This window comes from Bicyclus anynana, chromosome 3 (assembly GCF_947172395.1).
Source record: "Bicyclus anynana chromosome 3, ilBicAnyn1.1, whole genome shotgun sequence".
NCBI classification, from domain to species: domain Eukaryota; kingdom Metazoa; phylum Arthropoda; class Insecta; order Lepidoptera; family Nymphalidae; genus Bicyclus; species Bicyclus anynana.
Genome location: NC_069085.1, coordinates 11,039,802 through 11,062,529, shown reverse-complemented (window position 1 = coordinate 11,062,529; position 22,728 = coordinate 11,039,802). Strand labels below are relative to the sequence as shown.

Here is a 22,728-nt window from a genome sequence, read left to right as displayed (position 1 = left end):
AATAAATATTCTCTAATTTTAGAATATCAACTAGTGGTGTTCTGTATTTTTAAAGTTACATTACATTATTATGTGATTTCAATGTGTGCCTGATTATTTATACCTGTTCCGGGAAAGATAGGGGAATAACAATATTCTTTAATTGTAGGATATCTACTAGTGGTGTTCTGTATTTTTAGGGTTACATTACATTATTATGTAATTTCAGTGTGTGCCTGATTATTTATACCTGTTCCGGGGAAGATAGTGGAATAAAATAATACATTTATATGTGTGTATTGTCTTATAGTTGGAATATGATAAAATAAAATTAACTTTGGGGTTAATCATTTTTTGGAGCAGCAAAATCATTACATTAAAGAGTTTAGATAGGTAATGAAAATAGAGACTGAAATCGCCCGCCAAATTTAAAAAATCATTTAAAGACATTATAAAAACACGCGTTTTCATAATTTGTTTTATATTATTTTCTGTTTGTGAATACATTAGTACCTATACTATAAATATTAAACTCAGTTATTCCAATATTTACACTATAATTTTGAGTATTTACTCAAATTTTTCTTTAATTTGGCGGGTGATTTCAGTGTTTTCTTTCTTTCGTTAACCAGACTCTAAGGCAAATATCGTAAAATAAAAGTCAGAAATATATTTTCGAATTTAATTTTAAATTGATTGATTAAAAGTTATTCCGCTCTTATCCAGTCCAGTTCCAAAGTAGCTGGGCCTTTTTGCTTTATTGGTTGATAAACTCCACCGTACATTTGAATACCAATACTGGTTACTTGAGATATATCCAATGTTTCGTTATTAATCACGCGTTTTCCTCTATAATAAGCTTTGAATTCCGAAAAAGGCAATTCGCGTATTGCAAACTCGTCTTTTGGTGCCTGTAAATAAAATGTAACGTTTCTTTGAATATAAAATAAATTCAAATAACTAAAGCAAGCAATTTAATTTTTTTTCTCAATTTATAAAAACAACAATAAATGAATAATCTACGAGTTTAAATTGATTATTGAAATACTTTAACAGTTTATTTGAATGAATAAGTTTCTTACGAATACCTGAGAGTAATGCTGAACATTATTTCGCCTAGGAACAATAATTATCTAGACTTTTAAACATTATAGGGTTTGGGTTCGCTACATGGTAATATTTCACTGTCATGACTTGCATACCTGAAAGTATTGTTCGAAGGAATAATTAGGTTCATCGTTCAATCCTTTATGTCTAAGAACTACTTTGAAACCATTAAATTGTCCTTGAGAACGGCAATACAATTGCAGTTTTGTGCAGCCAGTCAAATTGTACATCCCAAGTGCGCGTATCCCAGCAAAGCCAGCGCCGTTGGGTTGCGGATTCAACAATGCGAAAAATATGGCTCTTCTAAATTCTGTATTCCGATGGATCACAAAAACCGCTTTTGACATCCCTACACTCCGTACCGTATCGGATTGTTCTTGCCAATTATCCACATCATCGGTTTTTGTAAAGTCAAACAAATACTGCCGAGTAGATGGTGCAGAAACATGGCTGAAAATAAAGTTACAGTTACTATAGGTTCAGTCCTCATTATTTCTATACAGTGTTCCCTCTTAACGATAAGCTAAAATAGTAACGTGTTTCATTATGTACCTCCACTTTTACTAGTTAAAACTACAGATTTGGTGTCACGTAAACATCATGATACCTAGGTACCTATAGAAACAATACTTATCGTAACTCAAATTGACAAAGTTAAACATGTTTACCTCGTAGCCAAACTTGAATTTAAAATAGCGTCATGATTTTAAGCAAGTCACAGAATACATAATCAAGGTTTAGTGATTTATACAAAATGAAATAGTTATTGAATAAAAGTAGCTGACCCGGCAAATTTAGTTTGGCGTGTTTTTTCTTTCATTTAAACAGTGCGGGATTAAGGGTGAAAACTACTTAGACTCTTAAGTTCATTAAAATCGGTAGAGCTGTTTTTGAAGAGTACAAACTAAGTTACATGATTTTTATTATGGTACAAATTATAATGAATTTACTCATTAGGAACAGCGACGAGATAAGGCCGTTAAGTATGTTGTAGCAGTAGATAGTTATGGAATAATGATGTAATTAACGTTTTATATATGTAGGTGCACTACGTATTTACAAAATAAATATAATAATGTATTTAGTTACTTACCAGACAGCTGCAATACTAAATATAAGATAAGTAATAAAGTTAACTAACAGTATATTAAAAACACGTTGATACATGATTATGTAGAAAAACTGACTGGAGTTTTCCAGTTGAATAATGATGAATGAATTACTACATTTTAAATAAAGTTTAACTATATGTCGGCATTATAGGTAAGTATACGATTATCACTAAGTATAAACAATAAGTATTACGATTTATATGTTTACTTTAGTGAGCTCTAGACTCTCTTATCTTCATGAATGCTATTGACGTCCGGCGTATCGCCTGTTATTCTCCAAAATAATTAAGCAGCTATCTAAAAGGTGGAAATTCATTGCTTGACAACAATCTGTAAGTATTTATAATAAATCTGTAGAGGTTGATTTTATACACGAAACATATTTTCAAAATCAGGGGTGATTAGTGATCGATAGGTACTGATGCCAAAAATGCAATCACTAAAATTTTCGTCTGTTTGTATGTTCGTTATAGAAACTAGATAGAGAAAAACTATTCGACGGATTTTAACGAAACTTAGTACAATTATTCGTCATACTCCTGAGCAAGTTATAGTATACTTTTCATCACGCTACTATCGATAGTAGCAGAGCAGTGAAGGGAAATCGGGAGAAGTTACTCCATTTTTACAGCGATACTACTGATACTGAGAGGTCTAAGGGCGGACGAAGTCGCGGGCGTCCGCTAGTCATAACTAAATACTAAATAAGTAGGTTTATAGGTCACCTACATGATTGAACAATAAGAAAGTTCGAATAATTTTAAAAAATTGGTAAGTATGATTATCAAGGTACCTATTCTGTCTCCCGCAGGCCGCATATGACTTCATCGCGTATCGCGTACAACTAAAATGCAAGTCGATAAGAATTGGTACCTACGAGTAGGTGTAAATACAGGGTTCGTGGACTGCCGTACCCATAAATTTTAAGAGTCGGTACAGAGTACCTAACCGAGTTAGAGTTTAACTAACACATTTGCAGGTCCCGATCGAATCCTTCTGACCCTCTCCTGCGAGGTCGCAGTACCAAAGTGGATTGGATGCAGTTGGTGCTCCCTACGCGGTGACCCCGCCAGTTGGTAGGTAACTAACGGGCGGTAGGCCGACATAGCGTCCGCGTCTGCGTCTCCCAGTGGTAATTTGGTACTTATCCATGAGGATCTCCCACGATAAAAAATAAAATAAAGTCATGAGTACCTAGGTACCTTCTGCTGATATACCTACTAACCTAATGAATATTTGTTATATTAAGTATTTAATATGGTATTACTATGGTCATTTCTCACCTGTTTGCAAGTTCAGTAGTTAGTTCATTCATTATTTTGTGCTGGTAGATTCGGTAGACGGCCTACAACATTTGAGATTTCAATTGACCTCTTTAAAGACCTATAGGAGATTAGTTACAAAATTATTATCAAATTAAAATTAAACAAATAGGTACTGTGTAATAAAGCAATACAGCGTCATGCAGCCCACGTACCCTTCATAACAACCAAGTTTGTCCGGGTGTATCCCACTATTTCCATGGAAATACAAAATAGAACCTATGAACGTTAATGCGTAGGTATTGAAATAGAGCCTACCTACTAATGCCCTAAAACTTAACTTAGCACCTGAATTTTCCATTCCTTATTTATATGTAAGTAGATAGTTAAAATTTATTTAATAAAGTAAACATATAAACAAAATTTAACTACTTACCTAGAAATACTACCATCTGATCCAGCCTACACAAACAACCCTAGTTAAACACAATGAATACTGTAGATCTTATCTAGGCATATAGTTTACACTATATTATAGACACCTTCAACTCCGTTAAGTGTACGAGAAATTGCTAAGTAAGAACTTACCTAAATCATGAATAGCTGTACGCGACAGCTCACAGCTCAATCGTTAGAGCCAAGTAGGTAATGGGTTGATAGAGTGTTAGGGTACCTACCTATACATCACCTATACACCTATTTTCTGTAGGTACAATGTACATGTTGTGCAAGTATTCAAACTTAAATTATCTACTTCATGAAATAAAACAAAATGAGATTTTTAAGTGTAATTTATTTCCCACCACCGGAAGCAATACTGTGCTTCAATATTCCTATTCTTCTTAAATATCGTACAATAAATGGCGTCGCTGTAAGGGTAATGGCTATCCTCGCTGGAGCGAATATTTTGTGTACTCCATATGCAATAACAAACGTGCCAGCATTTGATGTGACTGTGTTTAAGATTGGCCCTTCACCAATGTTTAAATACTTCAGTATTGCCAGTACATCTACTCCGCTGAAAACAGTAGAATCATTTATTATAGGAGTTATTTACATATCAAGTTTACAGTAAATTAGGAAATCAGAAACAGAATTTAAAATGTGTGCCTGTGATCTTGTAGAATGGCCTGCATATCAGAACATTTTATCGACATTTTTAAAGTTAATGCTTCCACCTTTACACAAAAAGTAAAAGAACGATAATTTGTATATGATTTTTAAAAGAGTTTTTTTTTATTGAATATCTTGGCTTCTCTGCAGATCCTACCTTCCGAACTGGTGGTAGATTCACTAGTCAGTTCACAGATAAATCTAACGTTTCAAAAGTGTTTGTCAAATAAGCCTACTGCAGATAAATGAACTTGAATTATAAATGAATATTTTAAAGTTATATTAATAATAAATACCCAGGTGCTAAAGGTCTGAGTAGATACATAAACATTCAATAGAGTAATTTAAAAATAATAATAATAAAATGAATTACAAGGTTTACTTTGAGCCTTGTATGAGTATCTCAATTTAGCATGCATGAATTAACCAACTTCAAACCGGTCCTATTATTAGGTATAGGTACTTACATTATGTTAAATGCGTGCAAATTAATGAGGTGACATGAATATGCAGTCGTGCAAATATATGGAATACACATACCTAGATACTAGTCAGTTCACAGATAAATCTAACGTTTCAAAAGTGTTTGTCAAATAAGCCTACTGCAGATAAATGAACTTGAATTATAAATGAATATTTTAAAGTTATATTAATAATAAATACCCAGGTGCTAAAGGTCTGAGTAGATACATAAACATTCAATAGAGTAATTTAAAAATAATAATAATAAAATGAATTACAAGGTTTACTTTGAGCCTTGTATGAGTATCTCAATTTAGCATGCATGAATTAACCAACTTCAAACCGGTCCTATTATTAGGTATAGGTACTTACATTATGTTAAATGCGTGCAAATTAATGAGGTGACATGAATATGCAGTCGTGCAAATATATGGAATACACATACCTAGATACAAGGACGTAACAACCCCCCAAAGATAGTAGGGATATAGTAACGTGAAATACTACAACAGTTGCGCCATAATCTTTCACAGCTTTTTTTAATTTTTCTTTAGCACTTAGGGGGGGATCTGGCGTAGTGCTCATTTTTCTTGCCCCAATGGTTATAGCTATGCTTTGGACAAATGGATATAATGAGATTAATATATAGTTAAATATGATATTATACAGACCATTTCATGTTGTTACCCATTGTAGTTGGACTGTATATTATCATATTTAATTCATAATAATTAAATATTTATAATATGTCATATTGTTTAGTTTAACAGCCATTTGAGCTTTTTTATTGATATTAAAATACTTCCTTTAAATAGTTTATTGGATTTTAAAAATGTGACAGGAACTTCCAGAATTACCTTTTTATTATTAGGTATAAAAAATCATTTAATATATAAAATGACACTCTTATGCACCCTCACCTGATAATGGATGAAATGTATTTTTTTACATATATGTATTTATATATAAAAGGAAAAGATCACTTATGATAAAACTACTAGTAGAACTAGTATTTCATATTTTTCAAACTTAATTGTGATATTATGTGTCTATTTATTAATCAATCTCTTTATTTTTCTTTATTTGGAGAGAGAAATTTTGATTATTTGGAGAGTTAGGGGTGGACAAACCTCAATTTATTTTTAACCTAATTTAATTTCAGTGAAATTAAATGAGAATCCATTTCTTTGTTTTAATCACAAACAGACACAGAAGGACAAAGTAAAAAACTTTTTTATAATTATTGAAAATGATAACTAACCAACAATTGCTGTACACAACTGCTTTGCTACTGAGCTCAATTTTACTGTCTTATCTATATCAACTGAAATATTAAGGCAGTCGAAATTTTTTACATATACTTATCATATAGAGTACCGCCTCAATCAGAAATTACACTAAAATACAAAAATACCTTTCTAATAAACATTTTATTCATTTAATAATCGTTTTTTTTTTTCCAAAAAAAATTTTTTTTTTTTCAATAATCATCACCAGCATATTGTAACAGTAAGGGCCAGGCATGCCCTTAGAATAGTCTGATAACGAGCAATTACTAGTTATATCCTAAAATGCCCAAAAATCAACTTTTCATCTCCAGATTTAGTATTATTAGTAAATGTTTTAATTTATTTAGATCCTACTCTGGAACTAAGAAGCTGTCAAAAAGACACTTCATAACAGATCATGTTAAAAGTAAGTGAATTGGAAAAAATCTAGCTGTTTTTTGACATGAGGTTGATTTTCGAAGCTGTTAGCATGCAAAAGCTGAGAGTTAGACATTAACCACTTAGACAGTTGAAAGAGCATTATATAGTTAAAATTATTGATTTTATTCATAATATTCTATGTGTAACATATTCATCTATTAAAACATTCATATAAAATGTTTCATGTATGTAGATGCATGAGGAGCCCTGTAAGTGCCCTGAAATAGTTTTTGTAATTTACATTGTTATGTACATTAAAGTACATATCATATTAAAAGATTGTACACATAAATTCTATGTGTTTAGCATTTACTAACAATCTTCTAGGTCTTATTAAAATTGTTTACATCCTGCTCTTTATGTGTTTACAATAAGTACTCTTAAGTTAGAGATAGATAAAATTTATTTAAATAAATGATTATCTTAATATATCATCATTGTGCCATATGATTGGATCATTCAATATATTTTATTTGTATTGTGAGAACTTACAGTAAAATTGTTGAATAATTATTTCTCAATCTATAGCTACTACAGCAAAAATACTTTTTATATAATTTACACAAATTAATTTGTAGAAAAGTGTTTAGTAGTAAATTGATATAATATATAACTATACCTTTATACAAGCGCGCCCGGTACTCATTTCTCAGAGTTAAGTAATGAGCACTGTGCAGGTGATCAGACAGATACTTATGTCCTTGGCCCCACTGTGAACCCGGCATATTGAGATGGGTCTTGTTGCTAGTAAATGGACTTGGGACATTGCTCTGCATGGATGAAGACAAGCTAACAGCTCCTCTGCAGTCATATTTATTGACATGGGGATCAGATTGTAACGTTATATCAATTTGAGATGCCTCATGTTTTATATTGTAAGCATTAATCACAGGTCCAGATATGTCTCTCGCTCTCAGCGGAGAGAATCTACCCATTTCAGCTTCATTTATATTGACCACATTTGTAGGTAGCTTGAGATTTGCTACTTGTGGATATTTTACTAATGGTGTGACGTGAATAGTTTTGCCGACTTGTTTTCTACCACCTAATACAAAAAAAAATATGATAGTAAGTTTCTCTTAAGGCTTAGAGACTCATGAGCAACATTATAGACTAAGATTTAATATAAATGTACATTGTAATGCCTATAAACATTGTCATGGAAAATTCCAAACAAGTTGCAAGAGTAGGTACCTACATTTCATACCTACTATGTTTACAGTTATGTCTCCAACACGTAAGCAACATAAGCGACTAGTTAGAAATAAAACGGTAAAACCATACTTACCAAACAATGTATTGAAGAACTGGTTTTGATTTGATGGGAAACAATTTGCTTTGTATATTTTTAACATTTTTGATTACTTATGTAGAATCTTGAAAATAATTATTTTTATTTAAAACTACGATTATTCATTTGAATACAATGAAATAAAATTTAAGTCAACAATGCTAAGTTAATAGAATAAATCGGAATGGAAAATGGAAATCACATCATTCACAGTCACACGTCAAAGTAAAATGAAAATTAGGATTGACAATGACATTGAGTTGAGATTTTACCCCTCCCCACAGATTATTAATGTAGTGATTTATATTTTGTTAATCTGTGTAATATTCTATCTAAGGCGGAAACTCATCTGACACCCGATGTATCTTTGTCCCTAAATTTACATGGTTTGTCCCTTTAATCGAGTAATTTTAGGCATTTTAAACTCCAATCTGGGGAAAAATTCCTACTGAGCTGAATTTTTTGTATACACCTAACACGGTGTTAATATGAAGATGTGAAAAATCGACATCGATGTCGTGCCGATTAAGAAAGTTACAAACGTCAAAAGGTCACGAAAATCAATTTTTCGCAAATATTTCGCGACCAATTGCTCAGAGGTCAATAGAGGTCATTATAAAAATTGTTCCTCATAAAATCGTCCACAAAAAATGTCTCTTACAGTTTTTCTGTAAAATGAACTGTTTTCGGATTTAAGTGCTAAGAAAGCGACTAGAACTAGAGACTACATACGGTAGGTAGGTAGGCTCATTGTAGATTTTTTGAATATGGCTATGTTATACCATTTTAAATTCCTCAAGACAAATCTAATGATATCATAATTACGTAAATCCGTTCAGCGGTTTGTAGGATATGAGGTAATAAAGAATAAATATTACATACATACATACTTACACACATAATTACATACATACAACCCTTTTTGTAGTCGGGTAAAAAATGCGCCTCGCATTCTACCTCGAAGGTAGTGAGGAAACGAGTGCATCATCATAATATAAAATAATTATGGTCTAGTTATACTACTGATACCTACTGATTGGGTGCGAATTTCACCGTGATATTTGAGGTAATCGCACGCTACTTTATCTTCTATAGGTATTATACATATAAAAATTAATTGCTTTTCGTTAGTCTCACTAAAACTCGAGAACGGCTGAATGGATCTAACTTATCTTGGTCTTGAAATGTTCGTGGAGTTATAGGGAAGGTTTAAAAGGTGAGAAATTAGAATAATTGCCGGGAATACCATAAAAACAACCCTTTTCTATTTCTCATAAAACATTTAAGAGTCAAGGTGTAGGCGTAGGGTAGGGGTAGGGAAAGGGATAGGGAAGAGTTGCACATAAGACAAAGAGAAGCTTGACCGGGTCCGCTAGTTGACTATATTATTGTGTAAATATAAATAAATGAAAATAAACTTCTTTAGTGTAAAGTGAATACGCGGGTTCCCTAATGATTTAGGATCCCCGGTCTTAAATATTCATTGAGTTAGCGATACTTCATAGATTTTTTGGTTTGTAGTTAGGTATAGTATACCTTCAAACCTCCCCGTCGGTTTATGTCGAGGTCGGCGCGTAAACCTGTATAATATTTAACGAATACTGTTTTGTAATTCGGAGAACCCTACTCGACACACTCTACTCCTACAACATTGTTCACGAGGGATTTGCGGACGATTAACTCAACACCACCCTGGGACAGTTGGTCGTCCTCCCAGTAGTAAAAAAAGTTGCCGGATTCCAAGGTTATCGTGTCCTTCCCCTTTCTGCGGACTCAGACAATACATCCCAGCGCAACTTGCTCACTTTTTCTTCCAGCTCGATCATATTTTCGTCGGTCGGTAGAGTGCGTGCGTAAATGTTGCTAGGTGTAGTCGTCGGAGTTGGCAGTGGAATCTCCCATGGAGATTCTTGTCAGCCCTTGCCCCGCCGTTACCACAACCAATGAAAGAGCCGTGAATAGCAGGGCCACCGGGGACTAGGCGCTGTTTATATTTGGGTTAATCCATGAAGGTTGATGCCCATAGAATGACCACGCTTGGCATGCGGGTTGGTCATTCACTGGGCTGGATTTTTCCGCACCGGTGTCGCTGCTGTCCGACACCGGTCTGTGCACTTTATAAAAATCCAGCCAGTTGAGAATGGTTATACCGCCAATAGTCCGTCGCCAGAGCCTCGTCGGTCGTACATTAAGTAGGTCACGTGATATAAATCTAATTAGTTATACAATACATATATTAGAATACTTGAAAATTAAAGATATAAAATTAATGAATTACATTTTATTAAAACAATAAAATCTGTAACAAGTTTTATATCGTAATTAAAATATCCTCTCTCTAATTTAGGTATTAATCCTTTTTTTTAATTTCTAACAATGTTGATAAAATACAATACCTACACTATTCAAAATTTATAAAAAAAAATATTATTATCATTATTATTTCCGTTCATCCCAGACACAAGACTTGTGGTAGAAGAAGAAGAAGTCTTGTGGTAGCCGTAGGGCTAGGGTAACAATCGTATTCTGCATGCTTTTCTGAGTTCAAAACTGTAAACAGTATGCGGTCCTCGAATTATGTATACTCAATAACTTACAGCCCCTGGTCTATTATAGAACATAGTAAACGCTAGAAGTCGCAAGGGGGACGGGGTCCGCGGACCCACATAATATATGTAGGTACTCTAGCTTGTTTGTATTAAGAAAATAAACTATTAATATCTATGTACCTACCATGCGCACGACCTGTCAGAAACGCAATTTCTGAGCGGTCGGGCTTGAACGGCTCCATAAGACCAGTAAGTGCAACCAAGATAGCTTAGATTTTCGGTTTCAACTCAATTTCAACTGTTACTAGGTACTACACTACAACTAATAAAGTTATTTGAACTGTAAATCTGATATAACAGCTATATGATCAGATGGAAAAACTATGCTAGGTAATGCAGTGTGTAATGTTAACTCTTCATAACTCGGGAATGGTATTACCTGCAAATAAAATGATATTTTTTTGTGATATTGTCCCAATGAATAGGCTAGTTTACACTTTTTTTTAAACAGTCTTAAATTGTTCATTATCGTTGTACTAGATTGAACAAAAAGTCCATATATTTTTTTGGGATGTGAATACTTACATAAACATTTTAGTTTTTAAATATTTTTTGACGATACGAACCAAAACGCTGACGACCATGATGGTCTATATTTTAACTATTTTATGACGTCACGTTAGCAATAAATCTTAACCAAACGGAGGTCGGAGTGTTTGACAAAATTATTAGTTAATAATTACTTTTACGTTTACCCCATTTTCAGCGCAATATTTAGTTAAATAAATATTTGTCACGACTTCTAATAGTTACAGTTTTTGTTAGTAAATTTCCTGTTCTTTTTGAATCTTTTGTCAAATAGGAAATATCTTAAATAGTTTTAAGATATTTACTACACGAAATTAAAGTAAAGTGTTTAAGTAGGTATATTGATAAATTTAATATGAGTCAACTATATTTACCTGTTGAACGGATAATTTGCTTTTTTCATAGAAAATGTAGTCTATGCAGTCTGCAAATCCCACTGTAAAGTTAGTATACTGCGGTTCTCCGCAGGCACTCTCTAGAGGTATAGTTTGTTCCAAACTTAGACCTTTTACTGCTTCATTTTCATCTGAAATTGCAATTGTTTTAAAGTTTAGATATAAGATTTTATCTACGTAATCTAAGTAATATTTTATAGAGGTGAAATTTGTGATTGATTGTAGAGGGTAATCTATGAAACTACTGAATCGATTTTATAAATTCCTTTACCACTAGAAAGCTACATTATTTGTGAGTGTCATAGGCTACAATTTATCACCGTATTATTATGGGAACGGGAAATACGCGAGTGAAACTGCGGGGCGTCGGCTAGTTTAATATAAAACCTGTAACATGTCTAACTGCCTTGCGTGCGTTCAGTATCCTCCAACATTGTCAGACGATCCGATTTCGGTGGGTCGTCCCGATTTTTGAATCAAATTAAATTGTCCCGCGCGGGACAATAACACGAAGTGCAGAGTAGGTCTAGGTTCCTACTGAGAAATCGCGGGCAGGTGGCACACTCACTTCACACGACTCGTTTGAAACGCCATATTTTTCTAACTAGCGGACGCCGCGTGGTTCTCGTTCCCGTAGAAGTACGGAGATAATATATAGCCTATAGCCTTTCTCGATAAATGAGCTTTCTAACACTGAAAGAATTTTTCAAATCAGACCAGTAGTTTCTGAGATTAGCGCGTTCAATCAAACAAACAAACAAACTCTTTAGCTTTATATATTAGTACAGAGTATAGATGATAGGCAGAATGATACATTACATGTTACATTTCACCAACCGTACCAGGCGCTCTTTCTTTAGAACATTTTCTACACCTACTATCCACCATAACAGAGATTGTCTTGGCGACCATAGAAAATACTCACTTGAACTCCAATCCGGCAAATCATCTGGCGCTACTCCTATTGTGTACAACATATAAATCCCACATGATGGAACACTATTAAAATCACCGCACAGGATTACACTGATTCGTTTGCCTGGATACTGAAAACCATAGAAATTAACGTATATCAATCTTTTATTATTATCGACTAGAGGCCGCGACTTCGTCCGCGTGAAACTATGTAAACTTTCAACTACGCCTACCCTTCGTTCTACCCTTAGACCTCTTTAATAAAGCCGGTAAAAATGGAGTAACTTTTCCCGTTTTCCCAACATTTGCCTTCCTATTGATCGTAGCGTGAAGAAAAGTATACTTTAACCTGCCCAGGAGTATGAAGAATATTTGTACCAAGTTTCGTTAAAATCCGTCAAGTAGTTTTATTTCTATAAACCATAGGTACAGCTGACAGAAAAAAATTTTACTGATTGCATTTTTGGCATCAGTATCAATCACTAATCATTAATGATTTTGAAAATATATTTCATGTACAGAATTGACCTCTCTAGTACCTCTACAGATTTATTTTAAGTATAAATAGATTACCTACTTGTTATATTACCTTTGCAGTTAATTCTTTCTGTAAATCCCTTAGCCAATAAACTACAATTCCTCCTTGTATTAATCGTATATGATCAGCATCAGGGTGAAAATATAAATGTGTATTACCAACTAAAAGTATTTCATTTGGATTTTCAAGAGATTCCAGGAATGTAGCGCTCGCCACAGTTGATCTGTCTAACACTCTCTCAACTAGGGGCTGATTGGTTTTAATTTTATTCCATATACCTTCTAAGCTTGGCTCACTAGTTAAGGCATCCGCTAATATTATATGTTTATCTCCCAATAATCTGCGAAACACGTAATAGAATACTTTAATTTTTTTCTGTCATAGGTACTCATGTCATTGTTAAATTTTAATAAAATTACAATGTACCAGATAGTGTGTAGTCGTAGGATTTGTCAGCCTTTTTATGTGCTCCGAAATGGGAGTCCTTAACGCATTGCTACGCTACGATAAGTACGCTTGTGTGCATGTAGGCGAGTGTAATTAACTTAGCCCTTACGCTCACATTATTATAGAAGTGGCTTTTAGAGTAAAAAAATTGTTAGTTGTTGAGGGTCTACTTATAGGTTATGATTAGTTGAAGCAATGTACCCAATTTTTGAACCTAAGAAGATCTACATATCAAAAAATTAAATATTGCGACCTCACTATTAAATCTTGCATATATATTTAATGGATGTTCATTTACTATGATCATTGTACCTAGTTTTTTTCTCTGCCTTCAACTGTGTTTTAATTAATAAATAATAAAACAAATACAACACTTACTTAAACCTATTTTCTCTGTAGAAGCAAGCCAAACCTTCAGCGACCAACTTGCCTTTTTTGTAAAATAAACCCTTCAAACCATCTGACGCTAAGTATGAAGATAAACTACTGTTGAAGATCTTTCTATCAACTTCTTGCAAGCAAATTATATCAGCATTGTAACCTGCAATACAAAAGTCATTCATAATGGTCGATGATAATATTTTGTATAACCAATAGAGTAGAGGGCGAGCTCATTAGTCATTAATAAGAATTTATTCAAAAAAACGATCATTAACATTACTTAATGTGAAGTGATTTTCTAATAATATTTAGTATAATCTAAAATGCTTTTATTATTAGAGGGCCTGAGCGGCTAACTTGTAGAGAATAAAAAAAAAGAGATTTCATGTTTGCATTTAATTGCGTATGAAATATATTCTTTGCTAAGTAAGTTTATAAGTTAAGTAACTAACCTTGCAACTCTTTTAAGATGAGCTGCTTCCTGTAATCTTTATGCAATGCATATGGGGGGCAATAAGGATGTAGAGTTGTCCTTGTATAGTCTGAGTCACAATATAAATCTGCCAATATGTTGTAAGAAACACACCGAAAACTGAAAAAGAGGTTGAATATCACAATACTTTAGATGGAAACAACAAAATATGTAGTATATATTATTTTTAAGATGTATGTAGTCCTGAAGTTAGTGGTACCTACCTAATATAAAAAAAGTTTATTTATGGAACTATCTTGTTTTACTTGAAATAGTTTTATTAAAACGTAATACACCCCAAGAAGAAGAAGAAGAATACACCCCAGATGGACTGACAACATCATGAGTCTCAGGAATTCGCTGGTTGGCTACAAAAGGCCTATGTCCTACAGTGGATGTCCATCGGCTTGTATGATGATGGACATAAATCTATACATATAAAAGTGAAAGGTGACATGAAATCTCAAAAACCGCTAAACATACATATATCAAATTAAACAGGTACTTCATAATTGCGGACAAAGTCACAGGTGTCTGCTAGTACATAATTAAATAATAATATTATACCTCTTCCCTTCCAATTTTTGTGTAGTGAATAAATGTCGTGTTTCAAATGGACAAGGTCCTGGACCAGCTTCAACTGTCCCCTTAGACACATCTTCCACAGCTGGACCTTCAGCTGTACTATTCACTGGAAACACATTGACAAATTTTATGTTGCTGTTTCCAGTGGTGGATTTACCAGTAGGCTATGTAGGCTGGAATCTATGGTGGCAGATTTTAGAGGGTGGCAAATTTGGTCTAACCAAAACCTTTCTCTTCTACAGAAATGAAGAAAATGTAAGGATAATTTTAATATTTTAGTCCTGTACGCCAAACTGTTGGTAAACAGTGCACATTGAGTATGGCTTTAGTATAATTTAGCGAGGCTTGTTTTAGTACCTACAATATAAAATCTATCTCATTCAAAAATCTAAATCATTGTCAGCCACACTTTTGTGTTTTCATAAAAGTTGAAAGTTAGTCAGCACATGCTCCTACCATAGTTAGGTATCTTGTCTTGAGTTTGAAATGTCACTACATATCAAACTCCATAGTTGTAGGATGCTTTAGGAGGTTAGTTTTCAAGGGTCCAGACAATCAACCTGTATTTGTATATATATAGCATACTAGTGCACCCAGTCAAGCTTTGCTTTGACTTATGTGATCTTACTTCGTCTCGCAACCCCAGACTAACCAAACAAACAAACAGGTCACATGCTACAATTAAAACTGGGCCTAAACTATATACAACATTTCAACAGACTTAATAATTCTAATAAACCTAGAAATATATCTTTACCTGGTATACATTCACATTTAAGTTTTAACCCAATATCATTGTTTGTTGGAGTGTAACAGAAGCTGTTGACAATAAACTGCCATTGAATGTGTGCAATACTGATTTCTTTTCCTTTGTCATTATATGCATTTCCTTTATACCAGTTAAAAGTACTCAGGTGTTGGTCAGTATAAAGTGTATTTAAATTTTCAGGGTACACTGGGAATCCCGCTGTTATAGCCTTGGGTAAATTGAAACTAATAATCCATGGAGCATTAAGTATTATGTTGTACAAACGCTCTGATATTTTCAATACCAATGGATCTTGGGAACTAAATAAAGTTGAACAGGTTGAGTCATCAGTAATAGGATTTAATTTATCATCACAGATTTGCACCACAATATTGTGGTCACCCTCAGCACCTTTCTTTGATTTCTTGTTATTAACTTTATTAACATTTATTGCAATACGTGTACATAATGTCTGTATAGTTTCAGATGTATTTCTAGTCAAATTAAATTGGCGTACACTGTCTTTAATATTAAATAGAAAACATATGTTAATTTTATCTTCAGCTTCTATGTATCGAAAATAGCATTTATCATGGTTCATTTTGTGGTTTTTGGAGATATTAACTAAAGCGTGCAAAGACCGAAATGATTTGTAAAATTTGTGCAACATAAGTACTGAAGATAAATTTAATTATTAATACAAATTACAAATAAATTAATTTGTAGGTTAAATTTCTTTTCTATTTTCAAGTTTCTATCACAAACGCACAGATACAGAATAGAATTATTAGATACAAACGTCAAATTTCTGTGACACAAACGTCAAATACACATTTTTTTATTCAGATCTGACTACAGATTAGCAGAATAGCATGGGATTTCTGAACTTTTTTTCAGACCTGTGAAGGAAGTTGCCTCACATCACATCATGGTCACCCCAGTTAATTAATTTAAATCAATTATCGATCAACATCTTTTGTGTGTTAAATCGTGAAATATTTTTGGCTAATTTAAATAATGGTGTATACATGTATATTGATTCTTGTTTGGAAGTTCAATTTGTCTCAATCCTTTTGGAATACGGTAGGTTGGAAAGTGTAGTGAGCGCTTAATGATTATTAAATTTAAAATAGCAACATTGCTTGACAACGTGTCAATTTCATTGTACGCGTTGCAAAGTCAATCGCCAACTCAAAACTTGGTCTTGTAAAAAAAAACTAGTGGCGAGTGGCAAATTTGTGTGCAGTGTTTTTAGTCTTATCTCATAGTTTATTGAATGATTTTAATTTTAAATTACTGAATACTTGTATTATCTAAACACGATGGTAAATTTAGCAAAGGAATAATTTGTTTAAAAGTTAATTAAGTTACATATTTAATTGTTTATTTTAATTCTAGCCTCCCGCTCCGAGCTCTACGTCGGTAGGTGCAGGAGGTCGGTCTCCTAGCAAGGCTACATCAGCCCCACGGTCCTCTAGTGGCGGCACTGTAAGACAACGCAAATCAACCACAACGACTACAGCAGCTAGAAATCGTAGTACAGGTGCTGGATCAGGTGGCATGTGGCGCTTCTACACAGACGATTCTCCTGGCGTTAAAGTGTAAGTTCTTTCATCTATGTATAATGTCTATACAAAAGCGAGAAGTCACTCATCACAAATTCTCTAAAACTGCTTGACATAAAAAGTTGAAATTTACAGTTAGTAAGGTCTCTTAAAATTAGGTCTATCCCAGATTCTGGACTATTGGATTTGTATTGTATTTGATTTTTGTATGGTTTCTTTAAGTCATAAAAATTACAATTTACACCCATACTTGATAATCAAAATAAAAATAAAATCAAACAATATAGGTTATTATTTTTTTAATTAAATGGAATTTTAAACTTTTATTGCAGAGGTCCTGTTCCAGTCTTAGTTATGTCTCTTCTATTCATCGCCTCTGTGTTTATGCTGCACATTTGGGGAAAGTATACAAGAGCATGAAGTGGTTCCAATTATTTCCACATAGAAATTATAAATTAACTATTATAATGTAATATAAACATTTGTAATGTAAGAGAGTGAAAGGTTAATATGTTATGGTTAATGATTTTATATTGTATACATAGTAGGCCATGCAATACTACAAGTTCACATGAATAAATTATTACAAAGTAAATACAAATCACCAATGAAAACTATAAACCTGTAACCAGACTTGCTTGCTACTAGAAGTTTTGCAAGGCCTAATTTAGTAGGTGCATAAATTTAAGTAAGTTATTTTTTCTCCAATAAATTTAAGATTTATAAATTCTGTGTATTATTTACATAATTTTTTGTGACAAGAGAATTATTTTCATTTAACTGATTTTTCTTCTGCAACTACTATGGTGAATTTTCATTATTAAAATTACCTTGGGGCCAGTATGATTCGACACCATACTAACTACTACACCTCCTGTGGTGAATGAACTAATTGAAGCCCTATTAAAAATATTCATTTTTTTATTGTTATTTACATAGAGCTCACTGGCCTGGGTCCTATTTTGACCATGGACCTGTGACATTTTGCCAGCTCTACCACCTAGTTACGCCCCTGTATTATTAGCTGTGCCCAGCGGTTTCATCTGCAAAGGAATATGGGGATAAAAAATTTAAACTTAGTTACTGCATCAACTATCTGTCAGTCAAAATTGGTCCAGGTGTTTCAGAGATTAGCAAGAATAAACAGACAGACAAAAATTTTAAAAACAGGTTTTTCAAGTGCTTCGGTAGTCATTAAAAAACATCACTGATCTATTAATAATATAAAATTACAACATACAGCTTTATTTATTTGTATAGATTTCAAAATTCCTATTTAAACCATCATCAAGGTTTCTGATGGTAGATGGAATGATATTCTATAAAAGAAGGGTAGTGTAGATAAATGCATTAATGAAGCATATAAATTTACATCTTATATATGTATCTGCAGATGATTTTTTTGTCACTTTGATGATTTTTAGCTGGTGGAAGGTTCCGGCCATGGCTAATTACCACCCTACCGGCAAAGACTTACCACCAAGCGATTTATTTAGTTCCAGTATGATGTTGTGTAGAAATCGCAAGGGATGTGGAAATTTAACCTCCTCCTAACAAGTTAGCCCGCTTACATCTTAGACTGCATCACTTACCATCAGGTAAGATTGTAGTCAAGTACTTGTACATATGTTTTCTGTGATCAGTGAATTGTAAATAATATAAAAAAGAAAAAATATCGTCTATGCTTTAGCTTGGATGCATAGCTTTGTATTTCAGTAAAACATTTAACAATATTATGCTTGAGAAATATAATAACAACTAGGAATGATTGTGATAATTCCTGACGAAAAATACTCATGTTTGTAGAAATAAAACCTTCAATACAAAAAAATATGATTTATTAGGTACATTTATAGTAAACTTAATATTATTGTAATTCTAATTATTATGTAATGTTATTCAAATAAAAATCATGTATATATTTACACTCATTTTTTTATATCAGCCTTATAAATAGAATCCCGAAATAATTCAATAAAATCATAAACAATTAAACTGGGATTTATGAATAATTGTACTTAAATGAAAAAAGTTTTGTGTAAAATTACTTGTACCTAACAGAAAAAAATACTGTTATACATATATAACGTAATTAAAAATGTTATAAAAATAGATTTAGAAATAGGTAGGTAGTATTATTAGGTACGCCTTTGTCACATACAATGCTACTTATATTTATAAACTAAGTAATACTATTAAAATAAAAGTTAGAATTATATTCACATTGTCAGCCTTATAAATAATCTCAAAAAAGATTGAAAAAAAGATCAAATTAATAGAAGTAATAATACAATTAATTATGAAAAAATTCTATAACTATTTTGAATCTTTAGGTGAAACCAGGTGACTCAGGGATGCACAACCTTTTATCAAAACAGTTTAATGTGAATATTAACAAATGTCTATCAGTATCACTTGTTGAACAGGACGCACCAAATGAGCGCCGACTCCTAATGAGGATCGACCTCCACAAGACAGACACTCGCAACATATTTGTTTATTGTCTTAGGACTGATCGCAGATGGCCGTACAAGAAGAAAAAAAAAACTTTTTGTGCTCTTTCTTATTTTATAAAATACTAATAAAGCCATAATTTTTTTCATCATTCAATGAAAACACTAATTCCTCTGAGATATAACAAAACAATGTATGGTATTACTTTTAGAGCTCTACAGAAAATCTGCCTAACTCATTAACCATAACTTCAAGCCTCTGCACACTTGTACACAAATATAAATAATTATTCAATATTAACTCTGAGTATTAAAATATTTCTTTAATTTCCTAAAACCATAAAACATTATGAAAAATGTTGCATAGTAAGTTTATAAATAAAAAAAATATATAAAATAAAAACAAAAATTGGTTTTTGAAAACTGTATGTGGTTCCTGGCTGCTTGGTTGAGTCTGCCAATATTATGTTCAAAAATGTGCAAAGTTTTAAGCTTTGAATTAAATTTTGACAACTGTGCAAATAAACTTGCACTTTATATAGTAGTTTACTCCAAAAATGAAAGAAAGTTTTGTTATAATCAATAGTGATTTGGAAATAAGTGTCCCTTGAAAGAATCTTCTTTTACATTAAGTACATACCTAAAGATTCAGATGCAATGCTAAACTTAATTAAATATTTAATTTGTCAAGAGCCATCTAACCTGAGACAATCTCTTTGTAACTTTAAAACAAACAAATACAAAACATTTGTTATGATATCAAAATAAAATGCATAATCCATGATTTATCAAAATATAAGATCAAACATATGCTTCAACTCGTCTTCCCCTTATTTTATCAAAAAATTGATGCCATGAAACTAGAGTTTTACCAGACCAAATCCAAAAACTTGATGTGATGCCAACAATCATTGTCATAAGATATTTTATCATGAACACTTCAAATTTAGGCCTTTCCATCTCCTGATGTGTAAATGGGCATGGAATAGAGTAGAGAGGTGTTGAGCACATGTCACGGTGCCATGTCACCATCCATTTGTCAAAATAAGCCTGTTCGTAAAATAAACATGAAATCACAATAAGAGCAGGAACAGTGTATAACACACCAAATATACCAATACGTATCATTAACTTTTCCAATTTATCAGTTTTGGTACCATCATGTTTCATAACTGTTCTTATTCTGAATAGTGACACAAAACCTGCCATTAAAAATATAGTGCCCAAGACTAAATAAACACATAATGGTGCCAATACAAAACCACGTAAAGTTTCTGCATCCCAAAGCCCAACATAGCACACACCAGAGAGTACATCACCTGTAAATAAAGAAATAGGTATTAGGCCACCATAATAATATTCATATTACTAATTCTTATTATTAAAAAGTTATTAAATTTCTTACCATCAACTTTGCCCATAGCTAGAATAGATATAGTTTTAATGGCAGGCACTGCCCAAGCCACTAGATGAAAATATTGTGAATTAGCTTCTATTGCTTCATGCCCCCACTTCAATCCTGCTGCTAAAAACCATGTGAGTGTTAAAATAACCCACCAAATGCTAGATGCCATACTGAAGAAATATACAATCATAAAAAGGATTGTACACGGCTCATGTTTTGTTCCTTGTGTAATAACTGATATGTTAGGCAACCTTGTTCCACTAATAGTTGACGGAAAGGGCCCTTGGCAGCTGACAGAGTCTCCTGCACCCCATCCCATAACATAGGCTGCCGCAACCATTAGATAACAGACTGATAAAAAAATTATAGGCCTCTCTGGATAGCGGAATCTATCTGTATCTATTACAAATGTCAAAACAGTGAACAAGCAACTGATTGAGCACAAAGTGGCCCAAATAACAATCCATGATCGTGCAAAACTTTTTTCCTCTTCACTGAAAAACATTCCGTTGCATGGTGCCCCACAGTCACGTTCAGTTCTATCTCCAACTTTCAGGGAATACTCTAAATCCAGATTCTTAGGTATTTTAAAATGTACTGGACAAACAAAACCAAGGTCTTTAGCACCTTGTAACTTTGTAGGGTCTCTATCATTGTTTGACTTGTAATCTACCTTCCGAAGTTTGGTCTCTGTAGCCTTACGAGGTTCATGAGTCACATTGTTATCCCCAACACATATAACATTTTCATCTGTAACCACTGGAAATCGTGAACACTCTAACGCCTTTGGCCACTCAAATCCAAAATGTATAAGTATCTCATCGCAGTTGTGTCTTGCAGATTCGCATAAATGACGACAAGGCGGAATAGGTTCATTTAATATTGTACAAACTGGTGCAAAAACTGAGCACAAAAAGAATTTCAAGTCTGGCGAACAGTTTACTTTTATAAGAGGTGTATATTGATGTACTTCGGATCCAGCATCTTCCTGTTTAGCGTGGTTCAGCAAGTTTGGAAAAATTGTTTGATTGTACTGTATCTGCTGGCAAAACTGTATTGTTATTGGTTCACATCGTCCATGATGAGGTAAAGTATCCCCTTGGTTCACTGTAACACGTGAACTTTTAGTTATAACAGACAAGGCGTATACAAACAAAATCCATCGCCAGACCATTTTTGGAGTATAAACAATGTTGAACTAAAAGCACTTTGCCACCACTAAACATAAACAGTTAACATTATTAATAAATGTCAGTTTAATTTACATATTTATTATTGTACGTCGTAGTCAAAAATTAGAACTGTTTATAAATAGAAATTAAAAAATTTTTGGAAAGCCTCCGCCAACAAAGTTAACTGCACAGAACAGACCACAGACGACAAATGAAATGAACTAAATGGTAAACGAAGATTCAAGATTGAAGAAAGACCATGAGTGATGAGCAAGGAACATATTTACGATTCTACCTATTATCTATGTATCTAAGGATTCTACTCTATGATATTTACTGTGATGACAACACAGACGACAAGTAAAGCTTGGTCTATGACGTTACTGACATTCTGCGACCCTGCGACCACTGACCAGCGTTGCCAACACCAATTTACCTAATTCCCGAAGAATGGAAGTGAAATTCCCCAAATTGTGGAAA

General features: G+C 33.1%; 5 protein-coding genes across 5 annotated transcripts; 1 reads left to right on the top strand and 4 right to left on the bottom strand.

The window, feature by feature from the left end:
• Positions 1-647: 647 nt before the first annotated feature.
• On the bottom strand, positions 648-2,377 carry LOC112058543 (uncharacterized). The gene is made up of 3 exons (XM_024099442.2): positions 2,180-2,377; positions 1,182-1,536; positions 648-890 (listed from the first exon to the last, which is right to left on the bottom strand). Exons 1-3 carry the CDS (start codon positions 2,251-2,253, stop codon positions 687-689), a joined length of 633 nt encoding a protein of 210 aa, XP_023955210.2. The 5' UTR covers positions 2,254-2,377; the 3' UTR covers positions 648-686.
• A 1,859-nt stretch (positions 2,378-4,236) lies between these two features.
• LOC112058542 (uncharacterized) lies at positions 4,237-8,266 on the bottom strand. The gene is made up of 4 exons (XM_024099441.2): positions 8,033-8,266; positions 7,364-7,789; positions 5,481-5,643; positions 4,237-4,478 (listed from the first exon to the last, which is right to left on the bottom strand). Exons 1-4 carry the CDS (start codon positions 8,097-8,099, stop codon positions 4,253-4,255), a joined length of 882 nt encoding a protein of 293 aa, XP_023955209.1. The 5' UTR covers positions 8,100-8,266; the 3' UTR covers positions 4,237-4,252.
• Positions 8,267-10,300: 2,034 nt separating this feature from the next.
• Positions 10,301-16,447, bottom strand: LOC112058544 (2',5'-phosphodiesterase 12). The gene is made up of 8 exons (XM_052891293.1): positions 15,663-16,447; positions 14,888-15,011; positions 14,301-14,440; positions 13,846-14,008; positions 13,072-13,360; positions 12,493-12,613; positions 11,547-11,698; positions 10,301-11,023 (listed from the first exon to the last, which is right to left on the bottom strand). The coding sequence occupies exons 1-8, from the start codon at positions 16,321-16,323 to the stop codon at positions 10,916-10,918; spliced, it is 1,758 nt and encodes a 585-aa protein (XP_052747253.1). The 5' UTR covers positions 16,324-16,447; the 3' UTR covers positions 10,301-10,915.
• Positions 16,448-16,798: 351 nt separating this feature from the next.
• Positions 16,799-17,945, top strand: LOC112058546 (protein transport protein Sec61 subunit beta). The gene is made up of 3 exons (XM_024099446.2): positions 16,799-16,978; positions 17,052-17,254; positions 17,551-17,945. Exons 1-3 carry the CDS (start codon positions 16,976-16,978, stop codon positions 17,636-17,638), a joined length of 294 nt encoding a protein of 97 aa, XP_023955214.1. The 5' UTR covers positions 16,799-16,975; the 3' UTR covers positions 17,639-17,945.
• A 1,094-nt stretch (positions 17,946-19,039) lies between these two features.
• LOC112058545 (frizzled-7-B) lies at positions 19,040-22,474 on the bottom strand. The gene is made up of 2 exons (XM_024099445.2): positions 21,077-22,474; positions 19,040-20,990 (listed from the first exon to the last, which is right to left on the bottom strand). Exons 1-2 carry the CDS (start codon positions 22,248-22,250, stop codon positions 20,473-20,475), a joined length of 1,692 nt encoding a protein of 563 aa, XP_023955213.2. The 5' UTR covers positions 22,251-22,474; the 3' UTR covers positions 19,040-20,472.
• Positions 22,475-22,728: the final 254 nt, after the last annotated feature.